The 19,452-nt window shown below is 40.1% G+C and overlaps 1 protein-coding gene across 3 annotated transcripts in view; it reads right to left on the minus strand.

Annotated features, from left to right (window-relative positions):
- Positions 1-19,452, minus strand: part of plxna4 (plexin A4) — a 328,944-nt gene that overhangs the window by 80,814 nt on the left and 228,678 nt on the right. For all 3 annotated transcript variants that reach the window (XM_074697775.1, XM_074697774.1, XM_074697776.1), the window contains exons 6-9: positions 10,792-10,915; positions 4,486-4,639; positions 1,301-1,400; positions 1,101-1,215 (exon numbers count right to left, since the gene is read on the minus strand). In XM_074697775.1, the coding sequence (XP_074553876.1) occupies positions 1,101-1,215; positions 1,301-1,400; positions 4,486-4,639; positions 10,792-10,915 (493 nt within the window). The remainder of the gene's footprint in view (positions 1-1,100; positions 1,216-1,300; positions 1,401-4,485; positions 4,640-10,791; positions 10,916-19,452) is intronic.

The raw sequence follows: 19,452 nt of genomic DNA on the forward strand, positions 1-19,452 counted from the left end.
GCAGCCCCTGAGTTAATTGGAAAAGTAAACCTGCAAAGACTCAGGCTTGGGCCTGACTAAGCAGAAGGTTCAAAAGGATAATGAAAAAGGCAGAAAAAAGAAAATAATATCGTCTGCGCAGGTTGAATGGCTCGGGGGAAACATGGGTGGAATAACACAATTGAGAGCAGACTGCTCATCAAAGGAGGCAATCTGGCTTAGCTTGTCCCTGCCCGTCGTGCAGCGTCTGCCAGCCCAGACATGAGCACTAGTGATCTTCATCATAGCTCACCTCGGGCTAGGATTAACAGGCCACTAACTCCCTGTAAAACCCTCCCACTGCAAACAACTAGCAGGATTTGATGGGGAGCAGGAACAGCGTTCAGACAAACACTCACATATAAAAACACATAAAGCACAGTGACACAGAAACACACTGTACGGTTAAACCTTCCTTCACCTCCCTCCTCTGGCCTGAAGGATGCTGCTGTGGCAGTGACTCTAAATCAGAGTGAGGCCTCTCGCACAGGAAGGAGAGTGGGTGGGTCGGGGGCATTCACTGAACGTACCCCCATCCAGCTAGAAGCTTGTCCTTTGCAGCAGAGCAGCCTAATTACGGTGGGCTCTGCTTCGAGGGGAATAGAACTGGCTGCCAATACTATTGATAATTCACACAGACTAAGCTGTCGCTGGGAATTGGGATGGGCAAGAGGAAATGGCTCCGTTTTATTAGTTTCCACTGCCCTTTGATGTGCAGTCAAGAGCAAGACATGCCAAGAGACTCACACCAGATGGAAGCGCTGCAGCTGAAAGGTGTTTCAGTCCTTTCAACAGGACTCCTTTTTGCATGTGAATCCTCAGAATGACGGCTGTTAGTATCCCATAGCCAAACACTTACCCTCAGTTTGGAACACCATGTTTTATTACTCTGCTCACGCAAAACAGCTCAAGGTGGAGACATTTAAAACCAGGGGAGTTCTCTGACATCGTTACATGGTGGCCAGTTTGAGTCTTTGTGCAAGTACAGGTCAAACTTTTGGCCAGCAGACAAGAGCTGGACATCCTGAGGTTTGAGGTTGAAACAAGAGACTCTAAGAAAAAACACTTTGCTTGGCGCTTACCTCGGGTTTCTTGACTCGGCCTTCCTGGAAGGAACATGTGCGAGGATCGTGGGTGCAGTCGTGCCTGTATTTACACCAATGGCACTGGTAAGGACTGCTCACACAAGACAGACATCTGAGGAGAAAACGCCAAGGGAGATTTAAGAATAAAGAAGCGTTTTAAGGAACAACTTTATCAACAGGAGGAGTATAAGACTTACGACTTGTGCACGCTACAGTTGTAGAAAACAAAACTGGTGTTTGCAAACGCCAGGCCTGTCTCCTTGGACTTGAGATAAAGCTGCACGATCTGATGGTCTCCTAGAGAGAACAGAAAACAGTCAGATGAATATTTTGACACTCAGAGACAGACTTTCTTTTCTGTTTAAGAGAAATCAGAGATGAGGAATTTGAATGCTCTTTTTCTGAAGTTGTGCTTTCAACCCACTCTGATGGTTTCATTTGACTGAAACAAGTCGAAGAAGTATTACAGCAGCAACTGTTGCACATCAGGTAATTTTTTTCCAGCACACTCTTAAACTAACACCTCTGTAAGTAGATCATTTTGTTCACCTTTCTTTTCTTAAAGCCTGGTCACATTAGGTTTCCCCATGAAGACAGAGCTGCAGTGCTTTGAGCCACAGGTGCCGAGCCTGTTACTGTAGTAAAAGCAGCATCTTTAATGGAGCGGGGAGCAAGGGGGGTTTGTTGGGTTAAGTCTCCTTCCCCCTTCAGCCTTACAAAAGACAATAAAGGCCGGTGCACACACTTCTCCCACGGGACTGAAAAAACTCCCCAGAAAAGTCTTTGAGTGAGTCTTTCACAAGGTAAAGGAAGTGGGAGATGAAACAGAAAGCGTGCGTGTGTGCGTGAGCTTGTGCCACATCTGTATTTGGTGCGTCCTTTTGTCTCGCCCTAATGAAGGAGCTCATGTTTTATTCAGCAGCAAATCCACACATCGAACTGCTCTCCAGCTACAGCAGCTCAGATCTTCACTCTATCGCTACACGCAGGTCTTTTCCACCCTGCGACACTTTCTTCTCCCCCGTGTCTCCCTCCGTCTCTCCGACAAAGAAGGAATCATTCATCAATCATGGTAAAGCACCGCTGACAAGGGATCTGTCCTAATTAGGCCACCTAAATGTTACCTTGAAGCCTGCTAACACTATCTATCCCTCTCTTTTTCACCACCATTCATGGCACTCTGCCGTTTCTTCACCAAGCTCAGTCTGAACAGTCAAAACGGAGGCTAAAATGTAGAATTTACACTATTCTTCTACCTGAAAAGAACAATGATTTAACTGTGGAGAGTAGAGAAAGACAATGATGTCGAGAAGAACTGTGACTCAGTGCTCATGTACAGTGTTTAAAGACTGTATTGATTCATGCTTTACATGTGGTTGACATTCAAACACTGAACAAACACGTTTTCCTTCACCATTTGTGCTTTTTTTTATCTATGGATAACTTGAAGGCATATTTGTTGGATCTAAACCTCACAAAAACAGTCATCTAAGGGCCATACACTGCAAAAAAACTGACACATTATCACATTTGTTTGTCTTATTTCAGTCAAAAATGTCTTTTTAGACTTAATATGAGCCACAGTCACTTGACCGGTCCAGAAAAGTGTCTTATTTCAAGTTATTTAAAAACAAAAATGAGGTCTGAATTGATTGCAACAAGTTAAAAAAAATCAGTGAGGGAAGAGAAATGTGCTTGTCAAAATTAGAATAATGTCTTAATATCCATCCATCCATCCATATAAAATAACTTGCAAAAAGACATTTTTCTGGACTCATCAAGTGAATGTGGTTCATATTAATCTAAAAAGACATTTTCTACTGAAAATATGACAAAAACACTTGGTAAGATTTCATTTTTTGCAGTGTATAAGTGTCCTTAACTGCAAAAAACTTGGATCTTATCAACAGTTTTTGTCTTATTTTAAGTAAAAATTGTGTTATTATTACACTTAATATCAGCCACATTCAACTCATGAGTCCAGAAAATGACTTGTTTCAGGTAATTCAAAGACAAAAACGAGGTCTGAATTGCTCATAACAGGTAAAAAAAAAATAATAATCTGCCAATGGAATACAAAAATATTTCTAGAAAACTTAATAGTAGGTAAAGTTACTTTGCTCTTGTTCCATTAGCAGATTTTTTAACCTGTTACAAGCAATTCAGACCTTACTTTTCTCTTGAAACAACTTGAAACAAGAGATTTTTCTGGACTAGTTAAAGGATGTGGCTCAAATTATGTCTAAAAAGGTCATTTCTACTGAAAATGAGACAAAATCACTCGATATCAATTTTTTGCAGTGTAACCAGGCTTGTTTCATCATTTTCACCCTTTTTAGGTTATTTTAAATGAACATCAAGTTTATTTCTGGACCACATACCCAAAAATGACTTATTGTAAAGTATTTTCAGAAGCGCTAAACAAACCTGACTTCATCTTTTTCATGTCAAGCCAGCATCTAAAAAATATCACTGCGCCTTCTTTGGAGACTCTCTAATGGATTGCCTACCTTCTTTATTCTGTTTTATTCCTTTTATTCATCATTTGTCATGAAGTATGCAAAGAGATAGCATCTTTATTATCCCAACATGAGGACAAAATCAGTGTTCCTGATGAAGCATTGTCTGCCTGGGGACAATCCTTCCCGTGTGGCAACTTTTTCAATTAAATCAGGCTTAGACTGCTACAGAGAGGGAGCTAAAATAGACGGGAAATAAAAGTGAGAAAAGACTTGTTTCTTCTTCTCATTGTTGAATGAATGCTGTTAAAAATATTTAGCTGCTTGCCTCTTGAAAGCATTAGAAACAGTGACTCTGTCTGCAGGGAATTTCTGATCTTCAGACGCTAAATTAGAAGAAATTCTGTTGTGAAAACTCCAAGCTGTGCAGCTCAATGCTCAACCTATTTGCACAGGGGTTAACTGGGGTCCCATCACTCCCTCTGGAGCATACAGTATTCACTTTGAGCCAGAGTAGTAAATAAACCGCACAGCAGGCTAATTTTTTTTCATGTTCATTCAATTTCCAAACACGTCCCGGGGCGGTGCTTCAAGGCCGACTGAGTAACTGATGGCAGCGTGAAAACAAAACTTCACACTCATAGCCCCAGGACTAGCATGCTCTGACTGAAGGGAAAACATCCAGAGGAGTTAGTTGACAGACATTTGGGGTTTTACTTTATCAAATATTGAAAACAAGATGATTCCAGTGATGTTTTCCCACTTTGATTTTCATCCTACTATCAAAAATATTGACAACAACACCAGCAATTAAACTTGTCTTCTTAATATTTTAAATGACATGATGATGTAAGCATAAATCAAAGTCCAACATTAACACATCCCCCGCAGGTTGGTGTGAAATTACAATATGTGGCTCTCACCTTTGTCAACGATGATGCGTGGCATCTCTTTCTCAGCAGGGGAGGAGCATCTAATGCGGTTTCCCTCCACCAATCCGTTCATCTCAGCCAGATCCTCGAACGTGCAGTTGACGCCTGCAGAAAGTTCTGGGACGTTATGGGCCTCGAGCACCAACTGAGGAGACAAAAAGAAAAAGACACAGGCACTTAATTCAGTAAAAACCTCAACAGTTAATCCAATGACTCAAGTGGATACAGATTCCTAATGAGAGACATGACACCGTGAGGACCTTTCTTTTTATAACTCGACCTATAAAACATGACAAAGCACATTTATTTATTTCAGCTCACTAAAGTTTAATCTGCACAAACTGCTGCAATCATTATGTGACCACAGTGCCCAGCCTCCAACATCTGTGAGCTCTTCATGTCAGATTTGGAGCGAGCGTGTTCTCCAAATACGACTGTAACACAATAGTGCTGATGAGAAGCACAGCTGCAAGTTCTCTGCAGAGTCATGATCCATCTGCTGTGGGGTCAGCCGCCAGAGGAGCAACTGGAGGACTCTCCAATAAGACAATAAAAGGCTACAACATGAAAAGGGATCTGATGCTTCCTACCCAGAAAATCCAAAAAAGCTACAACAATACTGAAACTTTTTAATGGAGCACATCTGAGACATCAGGGATGGGGGGGGGCTGTGATGATTGTGGTTTTCAGGGGGCAAGTGTTTTATGTGAAATGGCTTTTTTTTTTAAGTATTAAACAACAGCAAAGGTGTGTGTGTGCAATGCCAGAGTCCTTAAAAATAATGTCCCTCTAGTATTGTTTAGTATTGTCCCATTTTGTATCAAAGGTTTCATAATAACAGGTTTCGTATTGTCACTTTTCTTTATCATCTTGTTACATAACATCATTTTTCATAATGTCCTCAAGTTTTGTATCCCCTTGAGTACTGTCAAGTAATGTATTGCCACATTTCATAGTGTCAGGTTTCATAATGATGTCACATTCTGTGATGTTCAGTTTCATATCGTCATTTTTTGTATCCTCACATTTCATGTCACCTTTTGTAATGTCATCATATTTTGTATCATTAATATCATATTGTAGTGTTTCATATCGTCACGTTTCGTAATGTCGTCACGTTTTGTAATGTCGTCAAGTTTCGTAATGTCGTCACGTTTCGTAATGTCGTCACATTTCGTAATGTCGTCACATTTCGTAATGTTGTCACATTTCGTAATGTCGTCAAGCCTCGTAATGTTGTCACGTTTCGTAATGTTGTCACGTTTCGTAATGTCGTCACATTTCGTAATGTTGTCACATTTCGTAATGTCGTCAAGCCTCGTAATGTTGTCACGTTTCGTAATGTTGTCACGTTTAGTAATGTCGTCGCGTTTCGTAATGTCGTCATGTTTCCTATTGTCATGTTTCGTATCATCATATTTTATATTGACAGGTTTCTTATTGCCATGTTTTGTAATGTGGTCATGTTCCATAATGTCGTCACGTTTGGTAATGTTGTCACGTTTGGTAATGTTGTCATGTTTGGTAATGTCGTCACGTTTGGTAATATTATCATGTTTCCTATTGTCATGTTTTGTGTCATTACGTTAAGTAACGCTGTCATGTTTCGTAATACCATTAAATTACATATTGTCATGTTTCAAAGTGTCACATCTTGTTTTGTTAAGTTTTGTATTGTCACTTTTGTAGTGTTGTCACGTTCTGTAATGTCTTGTTCTTCAATGTTGTCATGTTTCATGTTGTCCCGACTGGTATCGTAAAGTTTTGTTATGCTGTCACATTATTTATCATCCAATTTCATATTGTCACATTTCATATCGTGGTATTGTCACGTTTCGTATCATCACGTTTTGTATCGTCCTTGCTTTTTGTATCATTACATCATGTCATATACACATTATGTATCATCATCACATTTTTTGTCATCATATGTTGTTTAATCAAGTTTTGTATCTCCAAGTTTTTTATCGTTTCATTTCTTGTGGTCATTACGTTTCATATTGTTATTGTGTTTATCATCATTGGGTTCTGTCATCACATTTCTTATCATCATATGTCTTATCCTTGTCATATTTCATGTTGTTATCGTGCATTATATCATTGCCAAGTTGCATATCTTTATTGTCTTGTATTGCATTGGGTCATGCTTTTATTGTGTTGTATCAAACAGAGGCAAAGGTAACTTCTTTAAATGTATGGTTTAAACATGTCACTCTCAAGCCTCAACCTCCCAGATTCAGTGACTAAGTGTTTTATGCAAGAAAGTGGGAGAGATGATAAAAGTAGAAAGTCGAGGTAAGTAGAATATGAGGTGTTAAAAGAGTTGGAACAAGCCAATTAAATAAAGCTGTCTGAAACAAAGTGCAGGATAAGGAGCAACTATGGACATGTGAATGACAGAAATAATGAGACAGTGAAGGATGGGGAAGAGGTGTAGAAGCTGCTGGGCAGAGACTGAAAAGAGGGCTCTATGAGAAAAGAGAATGCAAATCTTCCCCTCTTTATTCGAAAGCGCTGCGTAAGCACAACCTGCACCTCAGCAAAAACTGGATTCAGGTGGAACAGGCAGGAGAAAAAACCTGCTGTCCTTGGACGAAAAAGGAAAAAAGAGGGCTGTAGAGTCAGGTGGAGAGGGGTCAGGAACGAAATATACATATTGATGGAAAAGCGTGTCTGCAGTGGGCCACGGTCTTCACATTGATTCGAGGCACAGTCCACAGTACACTCATGATGGGATGCTGGAAGCTGCCTCAGCGGCAGAGTAGGGCTGACCTGAGCTGTTTTTATATTGCTGTTTAATGAAAAGACGGCAGCGTGGGTGTGAAAGGATCCACAGCTTCCCATGTAAGATGGACAGTGCGTGACCTAGCCTCTATCTCTTACACATCCTCCCTCTCATTCGTTGCTCTTTCTACCTCTCACCTTCAGCTCCACCAGTTTAATTTGTTTTTTCCTTTTAAGGAGAAAACTCAAACAGACCTTTAGTTTCTTCTATTACAGAGTGAGTAGTCATGGCTGAGAATAGACACAGAGGGGCTGCATTTATATGAAAAAACATGTTAATTGTGAAGTACACCACACACATGCATGAACAAATGCCCTGATGAGATGTTGATGAAACACACATGAAGGAGGAGGATAATAGCAGGTTGTTCATGTTGCTATAGCGAAAAGTCCTAGCTGCAAACAATCTGTGATCATTTATTCCAGAGCTGCACAAAGAAAGAGGATAATGAAAAAAAAAGATAATGTGTCATTAGGAAGGTGGTGTCATTTTTCCTAGGCTTGATGTGATCTCAGCAGTGAGATGTCTGTTTCAGCTGAGAATGCCTCGACTTATCTTTCCAAACAAATATTTAATAACATAAAGGTCAAGTAGCAAGTCTGTCTGGCTGCAGCCTTTGCCCTGCAATCACTTGGATGGGAGACGTGTAGCATCGCCTTTGGGTAAAGCCTGCTTTCTGGGAAAAGGTTAAACACTCTCCAAAGCCCGACACACAGACACATAGACACAGCGCACACACACACACACACACACCCTATGAATATGATTAAAGTGATGCTGAGGTATAAACCTCAGAAAATCAACAACTCTTCTGTGACCCTCAGAGCAACACGGATGGAGGATAGTCACTCAGGCTTGACCTTAGGAAATCATATTGGATATTTATGCACTGTGTCTCTGAGACTCAAAGCCATTTCCAAACCCCCATTAAATAGGAAATGGGAATTGAAATGTGACATCACTTAAAGTGGTTAAGGTCAGTGTGTTTTCAAACCATTCCCTGTTACCTCTGAAATAGGCAATCTCTCAGCGAACTGAGTTGTGATCAAGAATAACAGTAAACCCTGAAAGATGCAGATTGCCGTGATGTGTTCAGGTTCCTGTAAATCTTTTATAAAATCTGCGGAAATATTGAAAAAAAAAACAGAAGAAAAATCTACATGGTTGAATCACAGTTGGCAGAGCACCCGTCATAACAAAGGAGAAACATCTTCTCACTAAGTTTCTCTGTGAAATCTCTGCAGAGCCAAGTTCTGTTGGAATGTGACACGGCTCCTCGCACGCTAATCAATACACTTTAACAATCAAAAACCGTTCAGACCCTTTAAATCCTGCAGCTGTTACAGAACAAAAAGTCCAGCCCTGCTTTTAGTTGCCAACGATCACAACAAACACAGCTGAGCTGGACTGTTAATGATTGTTGACATTTGTTTGGGAGAGGGTCTCACTGGACGGGACTGTTAAGTTGTGAGGTCAGGATTTGAAGGATTCGTGTTGGCAGGCGGTAACATGATGTAAAGCAGGATTATAGAGTTAACACTGGCTACTAATCAGTATCTAGAGCATAATTACATCGCATTACAAATTAGGCTCGAGTGTGTGATATTGTCAAACTGCCAGACAAGATTTTCTCACCAGCAACACTTTCAGCTCAATGTCTCCTGCAATATGGCTCAGCTAAAAACAACTGTCTGCTCAGAGTTTAGTCTATTGTGGGAAAATAAGTTTGGATCACTTCTTATTTTCACTGACATTGAATCCTAAAGGTGTTACCAAAAACAGAAAGTTCTAAGGTATCTGATGATATTATCATTTTTGTACAGCCTGGTGAAGCAGACAGAAGGAATCCCAGGAAAAAAAAAAAAATTGAATACTTCGTTAATGGCTAAATGTTGATAGCTGAAGCTCAGCTGTACCACCATACAGTCTGAATCATTTTGAAACTTTAAATGAAACAGCTTTCCAAAGAGAAAACAACAGAGGGTAAAAGCTGACATAGAAGCTTAGCCTAAATGTTGTTTACTTTTTTATTTACTTGTTAATTTGATGAGGAAAGATGCTTTTTAAAATATATAAAGAAGTTGTCAAACATACAGGTTTGCAACCTCCGTCCCTGTTCTTTACCATTTTAACAGTGAGATTTAAACTTTGTGTGTTTTGAACTTATTTTGATATTTGGGTGTAAAGATGGTTACAGGTTGGGTCTAGTTGAACTTGCATAGTATAACCACAGACAGACATGCTGCTAGGTTAACCTGCCGAGAAGGCCAAAGGCTGATGATGCTAGCTCTGCTAATGTTAGCTACACTCAGGTAAACAAGTTCCCTCTGTTTTTTTTGGTTTTTTTTTTTGGTTTTTTTTTTGGCTGCAGACTCTTTTCACCCCCAACAAGACAATCCAGCTGCAGACCTCCACTCTCAGCCAACCCTCTTGCAGGCTCCACTCTGAGACGTCAGGATATGAAGTAAAAAAATACAAAATAAAATCAATGACATTACTTTTAAAGTTAAAAAAGTCTGTTTTTTTTTCTGTGGTTTGATTGATTTCTCAAAAGAGTTACATTGAAAAAATTTAGTATAACATGCACCTTATCAGTAACTTAACATAAATTGGTGGGTACCTCCATTTGGTGCAATGATCTAGATCTTTGTCATGTGCATCAAAACTGTACTAGATACAATTTTCTTGACGTAGAATCACATTGATGGAGAGTCACAATGTATATTTGAGTTAGAGTACAGTTTTTGCTAAATTCACTTCCTCAGTACTAGTAAAAAAAGATCTGAGTGAATATATTCACTGCTACATATCATGACTGTTACTGAAACAATTGTGTCTCTCTGGGGGATATGGAAACAGTCAAGATCATTACACCAAACGGAGGAGCCCACCAATTTATGTTGACTTACTGATGACTGATGCATTTTGTATTTTGTTTTTTTGAATATAACGCTATTGAGGAATGAGGTTGACTGAGGTAATCACAAGCCAGAGAAACCAGAAGTGTCCACTCAGCATAATTTTAAAAGATGATGCCCTTGATTTTATTTATTTATTTAACTTCATATCCTGACATCACTTCTTTCAGATGGAGGAGGGGATCGCTGAGTGGAGCCTGCCAGAGAGCAGGCTGAGAGTGGAGGTCTGCAGCTGGACCGACCCTTCTTACTGTTTAATTTAACAGTGCAGAACAGTTGTGGTTCATTTTTCTATGTCCTCCACAATTCTATTTTTTAAGACCAGTCATCATTAATTTTTCTTTTTTTAATTACCAGAAAATGAATCACTTGAGAAAATCCTAAACTGTTGATAAATGGAAAGAGAGTTTCATCCTACTTTTTTTCAGTCACTGATTGTGTGGTTATCACTGTGCAAAGAGGTCTGATTTTGCATTTTGTGAGTTGAACATTCACACAGTTTTGAGACCACTGTTGACTACTATTGTCGTAAAGAATGTCACCAATATAATAATACACAGTCATTCCTTCATACACTGTTTTCAGTTCACTCACCGTGACGCTGAACTGGGACACTGAGATGTTGTTTGGGTGGACGCTGAGACGCACACACTGCTTGATGTCTGATGCAAAGCGACGGGGCTCTGACGAGCGCTCACATTTCTCTTTTCTGGTGCACCTGCAACAGAAAAGTAAAAGAAAGAAGGAGTTTTATTACGGATTACAAACACACATATACACTGAACCTGTAACCTGAGCAGGGCTTACCCCCTTCCCACCTGTCGGCACAGGGGGAAAGGAGAATGTCCCACAGCTCCTTGACGGACAGAGTTACACACATTTATCATATTTCCTCTGTATGAGCTACAGTGGCCGGTGAATGGGAACCAAGTCTCCAGCGGGGTGGGAGCAGTGGCATTAAAAACAATGGGTGCTCTATACATGGAAGTGGAGCTGGTCCGGTGGGAAAGGGGGTAAGCCTGGTCTTTGTAATGCTGTCTTAATGACTGGCATTCATGGGCAATGCCAAGTGCAGGTGGAAATGTGGATGTTGGTGGGAGGCAGGGAGGGTTTCTCTGCGTCTTAATACCACACCAGGTGGTCTAATCCAGTCTGTGACAGAGGTTTGAGGACTGGACCCTTTGTGTTCTAAGAGGAATTTACTGGATCCGGTTGGAAATTGTATCCTTGATGCAGAGTAACTATTCATTCTTTGAATGATTAAATGGGCAGGTTAAGGAAAGTTTTTTAAATACTTTGACCTTCTGAGGTTTTGAAGTGAAAAACAACCTCTCAGTTCTTTCTTTTTTTTCAGCTTCTTAGTTTAATAAGAGCAAAAAAGTAAGTAATATCACAGAATAATTTGTTACAGACTGCTGAGAGAGCTTCAAGTTTGGTCCAAAAAACATTGAATTTGGTGAAATTTGGTGAGAAACCAACCAACCCAAACGGCAAAATAACCTCAACCTTCTGCTCCTCTAACTTCCTCTAATCCCCTGACAAACTTATGCGAGTCCCCTATTGATTTAAACAAAAACTTTTCCAGCAATTAACAACCTGGCAAATCCTCAGAGGGCCTCTGAAACTCTTTCAAACAAAGGAAAGAATGAAAAGAAAAGAAGAGGTGCTAATGAGCAAATGGACCAAAAGACTTTTGAGGTGGTTGACGTTGGAGATACAGTAATACCTTATAGAGCAAAAAGCTTTTACATCCTGAATAAGAGCGACACAGGGAGGAGGGGGTTGACCTGACATGAGTATTGTAAAGTTAAGCGGCCTAACGTGCGGCAAAGAAGACAAACAGAGAGAAAAGAAAGGAAATAATCTGTTTAAAAGAGGGAGGGAACAGGAGGTGGGGTAAATAGTGCAGGAGAGGAGAAAGAAGGAGGGTGGAAAAGAAAGCAGGAGAGGAGCGGGGTTTTAGAGGACGGCAGCCATTGTTGGCTCTGTGCGAAGCTTTGGCTGCTAAGCCGGTTTGAGTAGGGGTTTAATCGCTTTGGGTTCCTTTGTGCTCTTCTATCACTCCTGTCTGTTCCTCCTTTTCCAGCGCTGATTTAATAAGACCACATCATATAAGTACCCCAAGGCAAACAACATACACACATACACACACTTTCACTCACAAACACACATTAACAGCCTGCTTCTGTGCATACTCACAGGTCTGCTGTTTACTACCATTCAAAAATTACACTGTAAAAAGATGCTTGGTGGGAAATTTCAGTAAACAGACTGGTGTACTGGTGTGTATTTCTCAGGGATGTCTCCATAAGCTTTTCTGTCATTCATCCCTAAGTGATTTCTAACGATACAGGGTCTTAATCTGATACTTGATTTCTTCTACTAAAAACAACTTGGCACAATCAATTTATTTTATCTACAGAATAAAGTAAATAAACAAACTACAACATGTTAGAGTGACTTAGTTGCTTAGTTTGGCTGACATGGTTGTAAAACATATTCAATAAAACTTCTTCTCAAATAACAGTTAAGTTCAACTTTAATATTGCTGAAAAAAATAAAGGAAAATGAAACGAAACAAACAAACAAAAAAACTTCTAACACTTATTCAAGTAAAAATTTCATCCAGTTTTTGTATAATTCTTGACGCATTACTGTCTTGAAGTAGTGCTTCAGTGCATGAGCCTTGTTCTCTGTTGCTTCATTGGTTTCATTCATAGAAGGCTGTGTGCCGCCAAGAGAAATGCAGTCGCTGTTGGGGTAAATGACAGTTCTTTCGACCAATCAACGGTCTGCAGTGTTAAGCACCACCTTCGAAAGCGGATTGGTTTAGTCTGGCACCCATACTAAATGTTTCAAAAAAAGGGACGGCTTGTCTCGGTTATTTGAGGATCTGTCCTGGGATAAGTCAGTGGAAACGCGGCTATATAGTCCTTGAAGCAGGTGGTCTTTTTCATGTCATTCTCCTATCACTCTCCCAGTTTCCTGATCTAACCACTGTTCCATCCTTCCAATGAAGACATAAAAAAAAAAAAAAAAATAAAATAAAAAAATAAAAAAAAACACACTGTTGACATTTTAGCCACTGACTTGCCAATACTAAGTCACTCATCTGTTTCCTATTGACTTTGCTGAAAAATGCCAGGAAAAGATCCAGATCAGGACATCCCAGATTTTTTGGGTCTGTGAGTTTTTATTTATGATTATGTCTCTTTGTTTTGGTACAAACCAACCTTAAATCTCTCGCCAAACTGTCTGGCGTTGATGGGTTATTAGCATTTAATGAGACAATTTGTCTATGAATCACCATTGTGAGTGGCTGAATCATTAAAACAGACGAATTAAAGGATAAACACGGATAATGTTCAATCATTGCTCATGCTCCTTCTCTCTTAAAAACATTCAGATCAAATATAAATCCTTATTCATATCTTTTTCTATCATACAGCTTCATTTTAATGAGTCATGGACAGATGTAAGCAGACGTAATGATGAGCATGAATAACAACTAGTGGAACCAAAGCCCTAAGATAGCTGTAATCAAATGCTGCTGCACAAGACCAAAGATAGAGATGTACTGACCTACACTCATGATAAAGTTTTTGAACTTTGTCTTCCGAGAAAACTTCATTTCAATATAATCTTTTATCTATGGTTTACTTTTAGTTTTCCCAGTTATAGTTTGGTGTTTTTTCATGCTGCCTTTGTATTTGGAGTGGATCATTACTTTGTATGGCTCATTTGTTGATCATGGAAACCAAACTTTTTGTGGCTCCAGTGATACTTTTACTATTTTTGCTCCTGTATTTGTCTGGAAATCCTACATGTAACCATGGCCGCATTGTTTACATGTGAGCTCAGCTGTTTGCAGCCTGTAGCATGTCAATGCTAACTGGTGCAAGGCCGGATGTTTCCCCACAAGGTGAGGAGAAGGAGGTGAGGAGGACGTGCTGGTTCTCAGGTGTGAGCTAGGAAGTGATGACATGGACCCGTCCTTCCATCCATCATTATTGGGAACGTAAGATCTATCCCCATTAAGATGGACGAGCTAGCCATGCTAATCCAGCAACAGAGGGAATACCAGAGGGCAGAGTAGCATCATGCTATTCACAGACATGGCTAATGGAGCTAACATCAGACACCAACGCCACATTGGAAGAACTGCACCTGAGCAGACAGGATCTAGGAGACAGAGATGACACATGACCGAAGAAGCTCAGTCCTGGACCCTGTGGAGGTGGAGGCTGGCTGAACTGGAGAATGATGGACAAGCTGTCATCATCTATTTTCTTATGGACCTTTTTGCACTTTCTACACACTTTACTTTTGTTTTCTTGATTGCTGCTGTGACTCCAATTTCATTGTACTTGTTACAATGACAGTACAGTTCTATTCTATTCTATTCTATTCTATTCTATTCTATTCTATTCTATTCTATTCTATTCCATTCTATTCTACTCTTTTTCTGCATCCTGGGATAAGGTGAATCACAGAATTAAGCCTTTAATCACAGACAGATTAAACACTTGTTGCTTCAGTATTTAAACAAACAATATAGCAAATTCAGCCTTTATGCTAAATTTAAAAAGCACATCATATAGGACAAACACTATGACAGGTATAATACTAGGTATTTCTTTTCATAGGCCTATGTTTACATCTGTATTGTTCTGAAGCACGGTGTGGGAGCAGTGGGTGAAAGGATCTCAAGAAGCATTATGATTTATGGGAGCTGTGCCAGGGTTGATAAACACTTGTTGTACCATTACAGAGGGTCAAAGTCATGACATCATGTCCAAGCTTGTAAATTCAGACACAAGCTGTAAATAAAGCTGCAAAGACTGTGGGATAAACAGGGGGTGATGCTGGCAAACAGTGGGAGGAATCTGAATAAAGGAAACACAAGTTTTGTGTCTTTTGACGTAGATCTGTATTTTCAGTTAGCTTTTATTGCTTTGTAAAGGTTACTTCTCCCTGCATGTAAAACCTACATGTCAGGTTTTGACAAAGATTTGTATTGTGCATAATGCATTTCTAGGATTTAGCAATTATAATCCAATGTCTTGGCTCCCCATGAGCGAATGTTTCACCAAAACAAGTTCCTTCCTGACACTACGCTGCTCGGGTACCGTCTCTGCATCCCGGACTTAGTGTCACAGAGGATGACTCTGATTTATTTAGAGGAATACAAACAACCTCAGGCTTGTTTTTCTCCCTTGCTGTAGAAATTTCATGGGTTCAGTCAAACCTTTCCCCGGCAGAAGCACTACGCTTAAACAAAGTGTGAAATTGATACAGAGGTAAGGCCCTCTAGCCTGGAATGATGTTTGCAAAGCCAGATTTCACTGTATACATTGTTCAGATTTTTAGTAGTGTAGGTTGGTGAAAGCTCTGCAGGGTCTGGAAGTTTCATCACTGCAGAGTCAGAGGTCTTAAACCTACGAGGCAGGTTGAGGCAGACAAACAGTGGATTATTAACTTTGACCATGTAGGTGCTGACTCATTGGAGAGGCCTGCTCTTTCACCATTCTGCATCCCTCTTTGGCTTTGGACAATGACACTGCTTCACAGAGTGCAGATTTTTCATAATTAAATTAAATGAGAGCAAAGTGCTCCTGTGAAGCCTCGGCAGGGTGTTAAAGTGGAAAAAAGCTCTTATGCTCTATGTGGGCGATGTCACTTCCTGCCACTCTCTCTATCACACTACATAAATCAGCTCTTCCAGCCGTATGGCTCAGAGTGTCACATGTTGCCTTTTTGATGTCTCTTCCTTGTGTTTAGATCTGTTTTGTGTTTCTTTTTATGAGGAGTTTTCCCTTGTCTTGTGTGTTTCCTGTTTTATTTTGTAGTTCTTGTGTGGCTAGTTTAGTTTTAGGTCCTTCCCTTTAGTTTCACTGGTGTCTTGTTCTCGTTACACCGTCTGTGTGTATACACCATACTCACTAGAATATAGGACAATCCCGATTTATAAGACCAGCCCCTCTTTTTTAGACTAATCTTTAGAAAAAAAAAGACTCTGATAACCAAAATTTACTCTATTTAAAAAAACTATCTTTTATTAAAATTCTGAGAAAATCATTTTAATAATATTGAGAAACTGCTTTCATTTTTGGCTTTTAATACAATCAGTAAAATCTGTGTTACAGATTTGGCTGCTTTGGGGACAACAATAAGCTATTTTTTACATTTCACATTTCTCTGATGGTCATTTCTGTAACTCCATATTTTTTGGATGCCTGACAGTTATTCAACATTTCCCCTGCATTGACCATAATTACTTTGCTTAAGATAAGATTCATAACTTCACCTTCATTGTGACAACTTGCCCAACTTTTGGTCCACTTTGCTTTGATAATTTCTGCATCTCGCTATTTTTCATCTCATGTCACTGCGCCTTTGCTGTGATCAACAGATTAGCGCAGCCACAGGTCACTGGCTTTACAACAGACGGGTGCTTGTTGCTGTTGCGGTCATGTAGATGACTACCAGTATATGTCAATGGCTAGACCCTAGTTATGAGACCAACTTTTCACATTATTTTTAGCAAAGAAGAACCTTGGCTGTTTTCAAAACCGCCAAAATTCAGTTTGTAGTAGGTAGTATGCGAAAACTTGCAAAATTTGCAGTGTGCCAAAAATTCCCGTATGTCCTACTGATCCAGGAAAATATCTCAGTATGTAATGGACCTGTCTACCCGGCATACTGTCTCCAACAATGCACAGAGCTAACACTGTTTGTATTTGTTGATGGTAGGTTTTGGTGAATTACCACCATCTAATAGAATGAGTCGGCATTATAACCACAATACAACAACACTAATGTTAGATGGTGTGTGAGATAGAAGTAAAGTGATGAGAAAGAAACACCAGTAAATCTTGTCACTTCCAGTTATAAAAGAGGTGTTTACTTTTAAAAATGTATTAGCCCATATAAAAGACTAATTCACTTTTTAAACCATACATGGATTATATAGAAGTGTTTTTCCATCAGCTGTAAAAATAAAAATTCCTTCCAGATTTTTTTTCAGGAAACAATATAAATTGAATATGATGATTCTGCAATGAAATGAGGAACAAAATAGCTAAAATGCTGAGATCTATCCAAAGTTTGTGTCATACATTTATAATAAAGGCAAAATAAACTCCATCACTTTGTTTTTGATATCATAAATGATGTGTTTTTCTGCAATTGGGTCCTTTCCTTTCATTTATTGGACTTCATGATTAAATAAAGACCTGATGTTACTTTAACGTTTTTTCTTTCCTGGCATAGCCATATTTTTTTTCCGCTCCACATAGAGCTTTAAAAGAAAAAAAAAACAAACTAACAACCCCGCTTAGCCGATTTAGGAGGTGGATAGAATCAGAGCGAAGTGCAGTATAATTGATTTCAATAACCGTCCTGTCAGACCTTGGAAATTAAAAGAAGTGCATCCTTTGTATCAATATGATGCATGATGATCCTTTGTAAACATCAAAGCAGAGACCGTTTGGTGAACCCAGCCAATCAAAGTGATTCAAATAACAGCCATAAGACGCTTTATCTTTCCAAACGTCCGACATCTATTCATTTGATCGGTTAACGCTGCCGTTGCGTTGCGCTGTCTGACTGAGTGGCGATGACACATTATGTGAGAGCGAGCTGAAAGGATTAGATTGGCTCTGAATGGAAACTAATCTGCGCCCTTGTTTCTCCGAGCCTTTGATAAGGTGACACAATTAGAGACGGAGTGTGAGGAGAGGCCAGGGAGGGAGTTTCTTTAGCTGCTGCTGATGAGGCTTCAAAACAAGGTGGCCTTTTGGATTCATCACACAATGGTAATTATGTAGCTCTGCTGATGATTGAATTGCCTACAATGTTTGGAATACATGATGATCGGAGTAAGCTGGGAGTGTGTGCAGACGCATCAAAAGCAGCATGATGAAGATGAGGTCTTAATTAAAATGTTCACACACATGCATCTTCAAAAAGTAACCTTTAACCTAAAGGAGGAACATTACAGCGGGATGCATATTCTTTGATTTTTTTATATGTGCACCTTCTTAATGAGGAACACCCAGGAAATATCTGGGAAACTGCAGAAAAAGTACGGAAAAAAAAGCTCTGCGCTGAATTCTTTTGTATTTTGAAGGCACAGGGAGGCAGTGTAATTCCAGACTTGATCCCCTATAGTTGAAACCAGTCGAGTATCAAGTGGAGGCTGCACGGCTCAGAGGAGCAGACACACATACAGAGAACATACTAAAGAGAGGGAGCAGATGTATCTGGCCATGTGAGACTTCAGGTGTAATGCATATCTAATGTGAGGCACGGAGAAGGTCAAGCAGGCTGGGAAATGAAAGCTATTAAACTCTCACAAAGCCCGAGTCCAGCCGTCCCCGGCTCTATCAAACACTCATGACACTGGAGGGGAAAAAATGAGAGGAACATGCAGCACTATGCCCAAGAGCACAAGACCCACAAGTGGATGAACAGGTGTAAATAAATAAACAAATGAATGAATAAGTGTTTGTAGGTGTTGGATCTTTCACACAACAGCTCTCTTGTTGCAGAGTTACAGGTCTTTAAAATTATTTTGTGTATGTTACACATCTGGGTTCGCCTGGACACTGTTTGTGGTAAATCGATGCACAACAAATAGGCAGTCTGTAGTCTGTCTGAAACTCAATTACCATAAGAGCCATGCATCATCAGACACTCCATGGAATCCTATACATACTAATAGCCTGAAGCTGTAGGCAGTGTGTCACAGAGATCCAGTCATATGACGCACATCTGCACTCAGCCTGGCTACATCTCTCACCCCTATGTGTGACCATACACCCACCCACACACACACTCACACACACACACACACACACAACAGGCAGTGTCTTCTCATGCTATCATTAAGAGAGGTGGTCCACAGAGCAGAAATCCGCATGGAGGGGCCGATGGGGGAGTCATTACCTGGCCCAGTGGCCATGACCCTGTTACTCCCCGTTGTACACACACATACACACACATACACACACACCTAAGTCTGTGTCTCAAATAAGCCTGTTCCAAAAGACATTAAAACTGTAGAGTGGCTACCCCCGAGTCTCTGAGCCATCCTGTTTACGCTCGACTAATGCAACGACACCAGCTGAGCAGAAAATAACACAGAAACACTGCTGCTCAGGTTCTAGCCAGGTGGACTTCTTAGGACAAAACAACCCCTTAAAAAACTCTAAGAAGTCTTTACTAACACAGCACCTTTCATACATATACAAG

Source organism: Halichoeres trimaculatus, unplaced genomic scaffold, assembly GCF_033239565.1.
Source record: "Halichoeres trimaculatus isolate MK-OKI-2021-1 unplaced genomic scaffold, fHalTri1.1 fHalTri1_scaffold_21, whole genome shotgun sequence".
Lineage (NCBI taxonomy): Eukaryota > Metazoa > Chordata > Actinopteri > Labriformes > Labridae > Halichoeres > Halichoeres trimaculatus.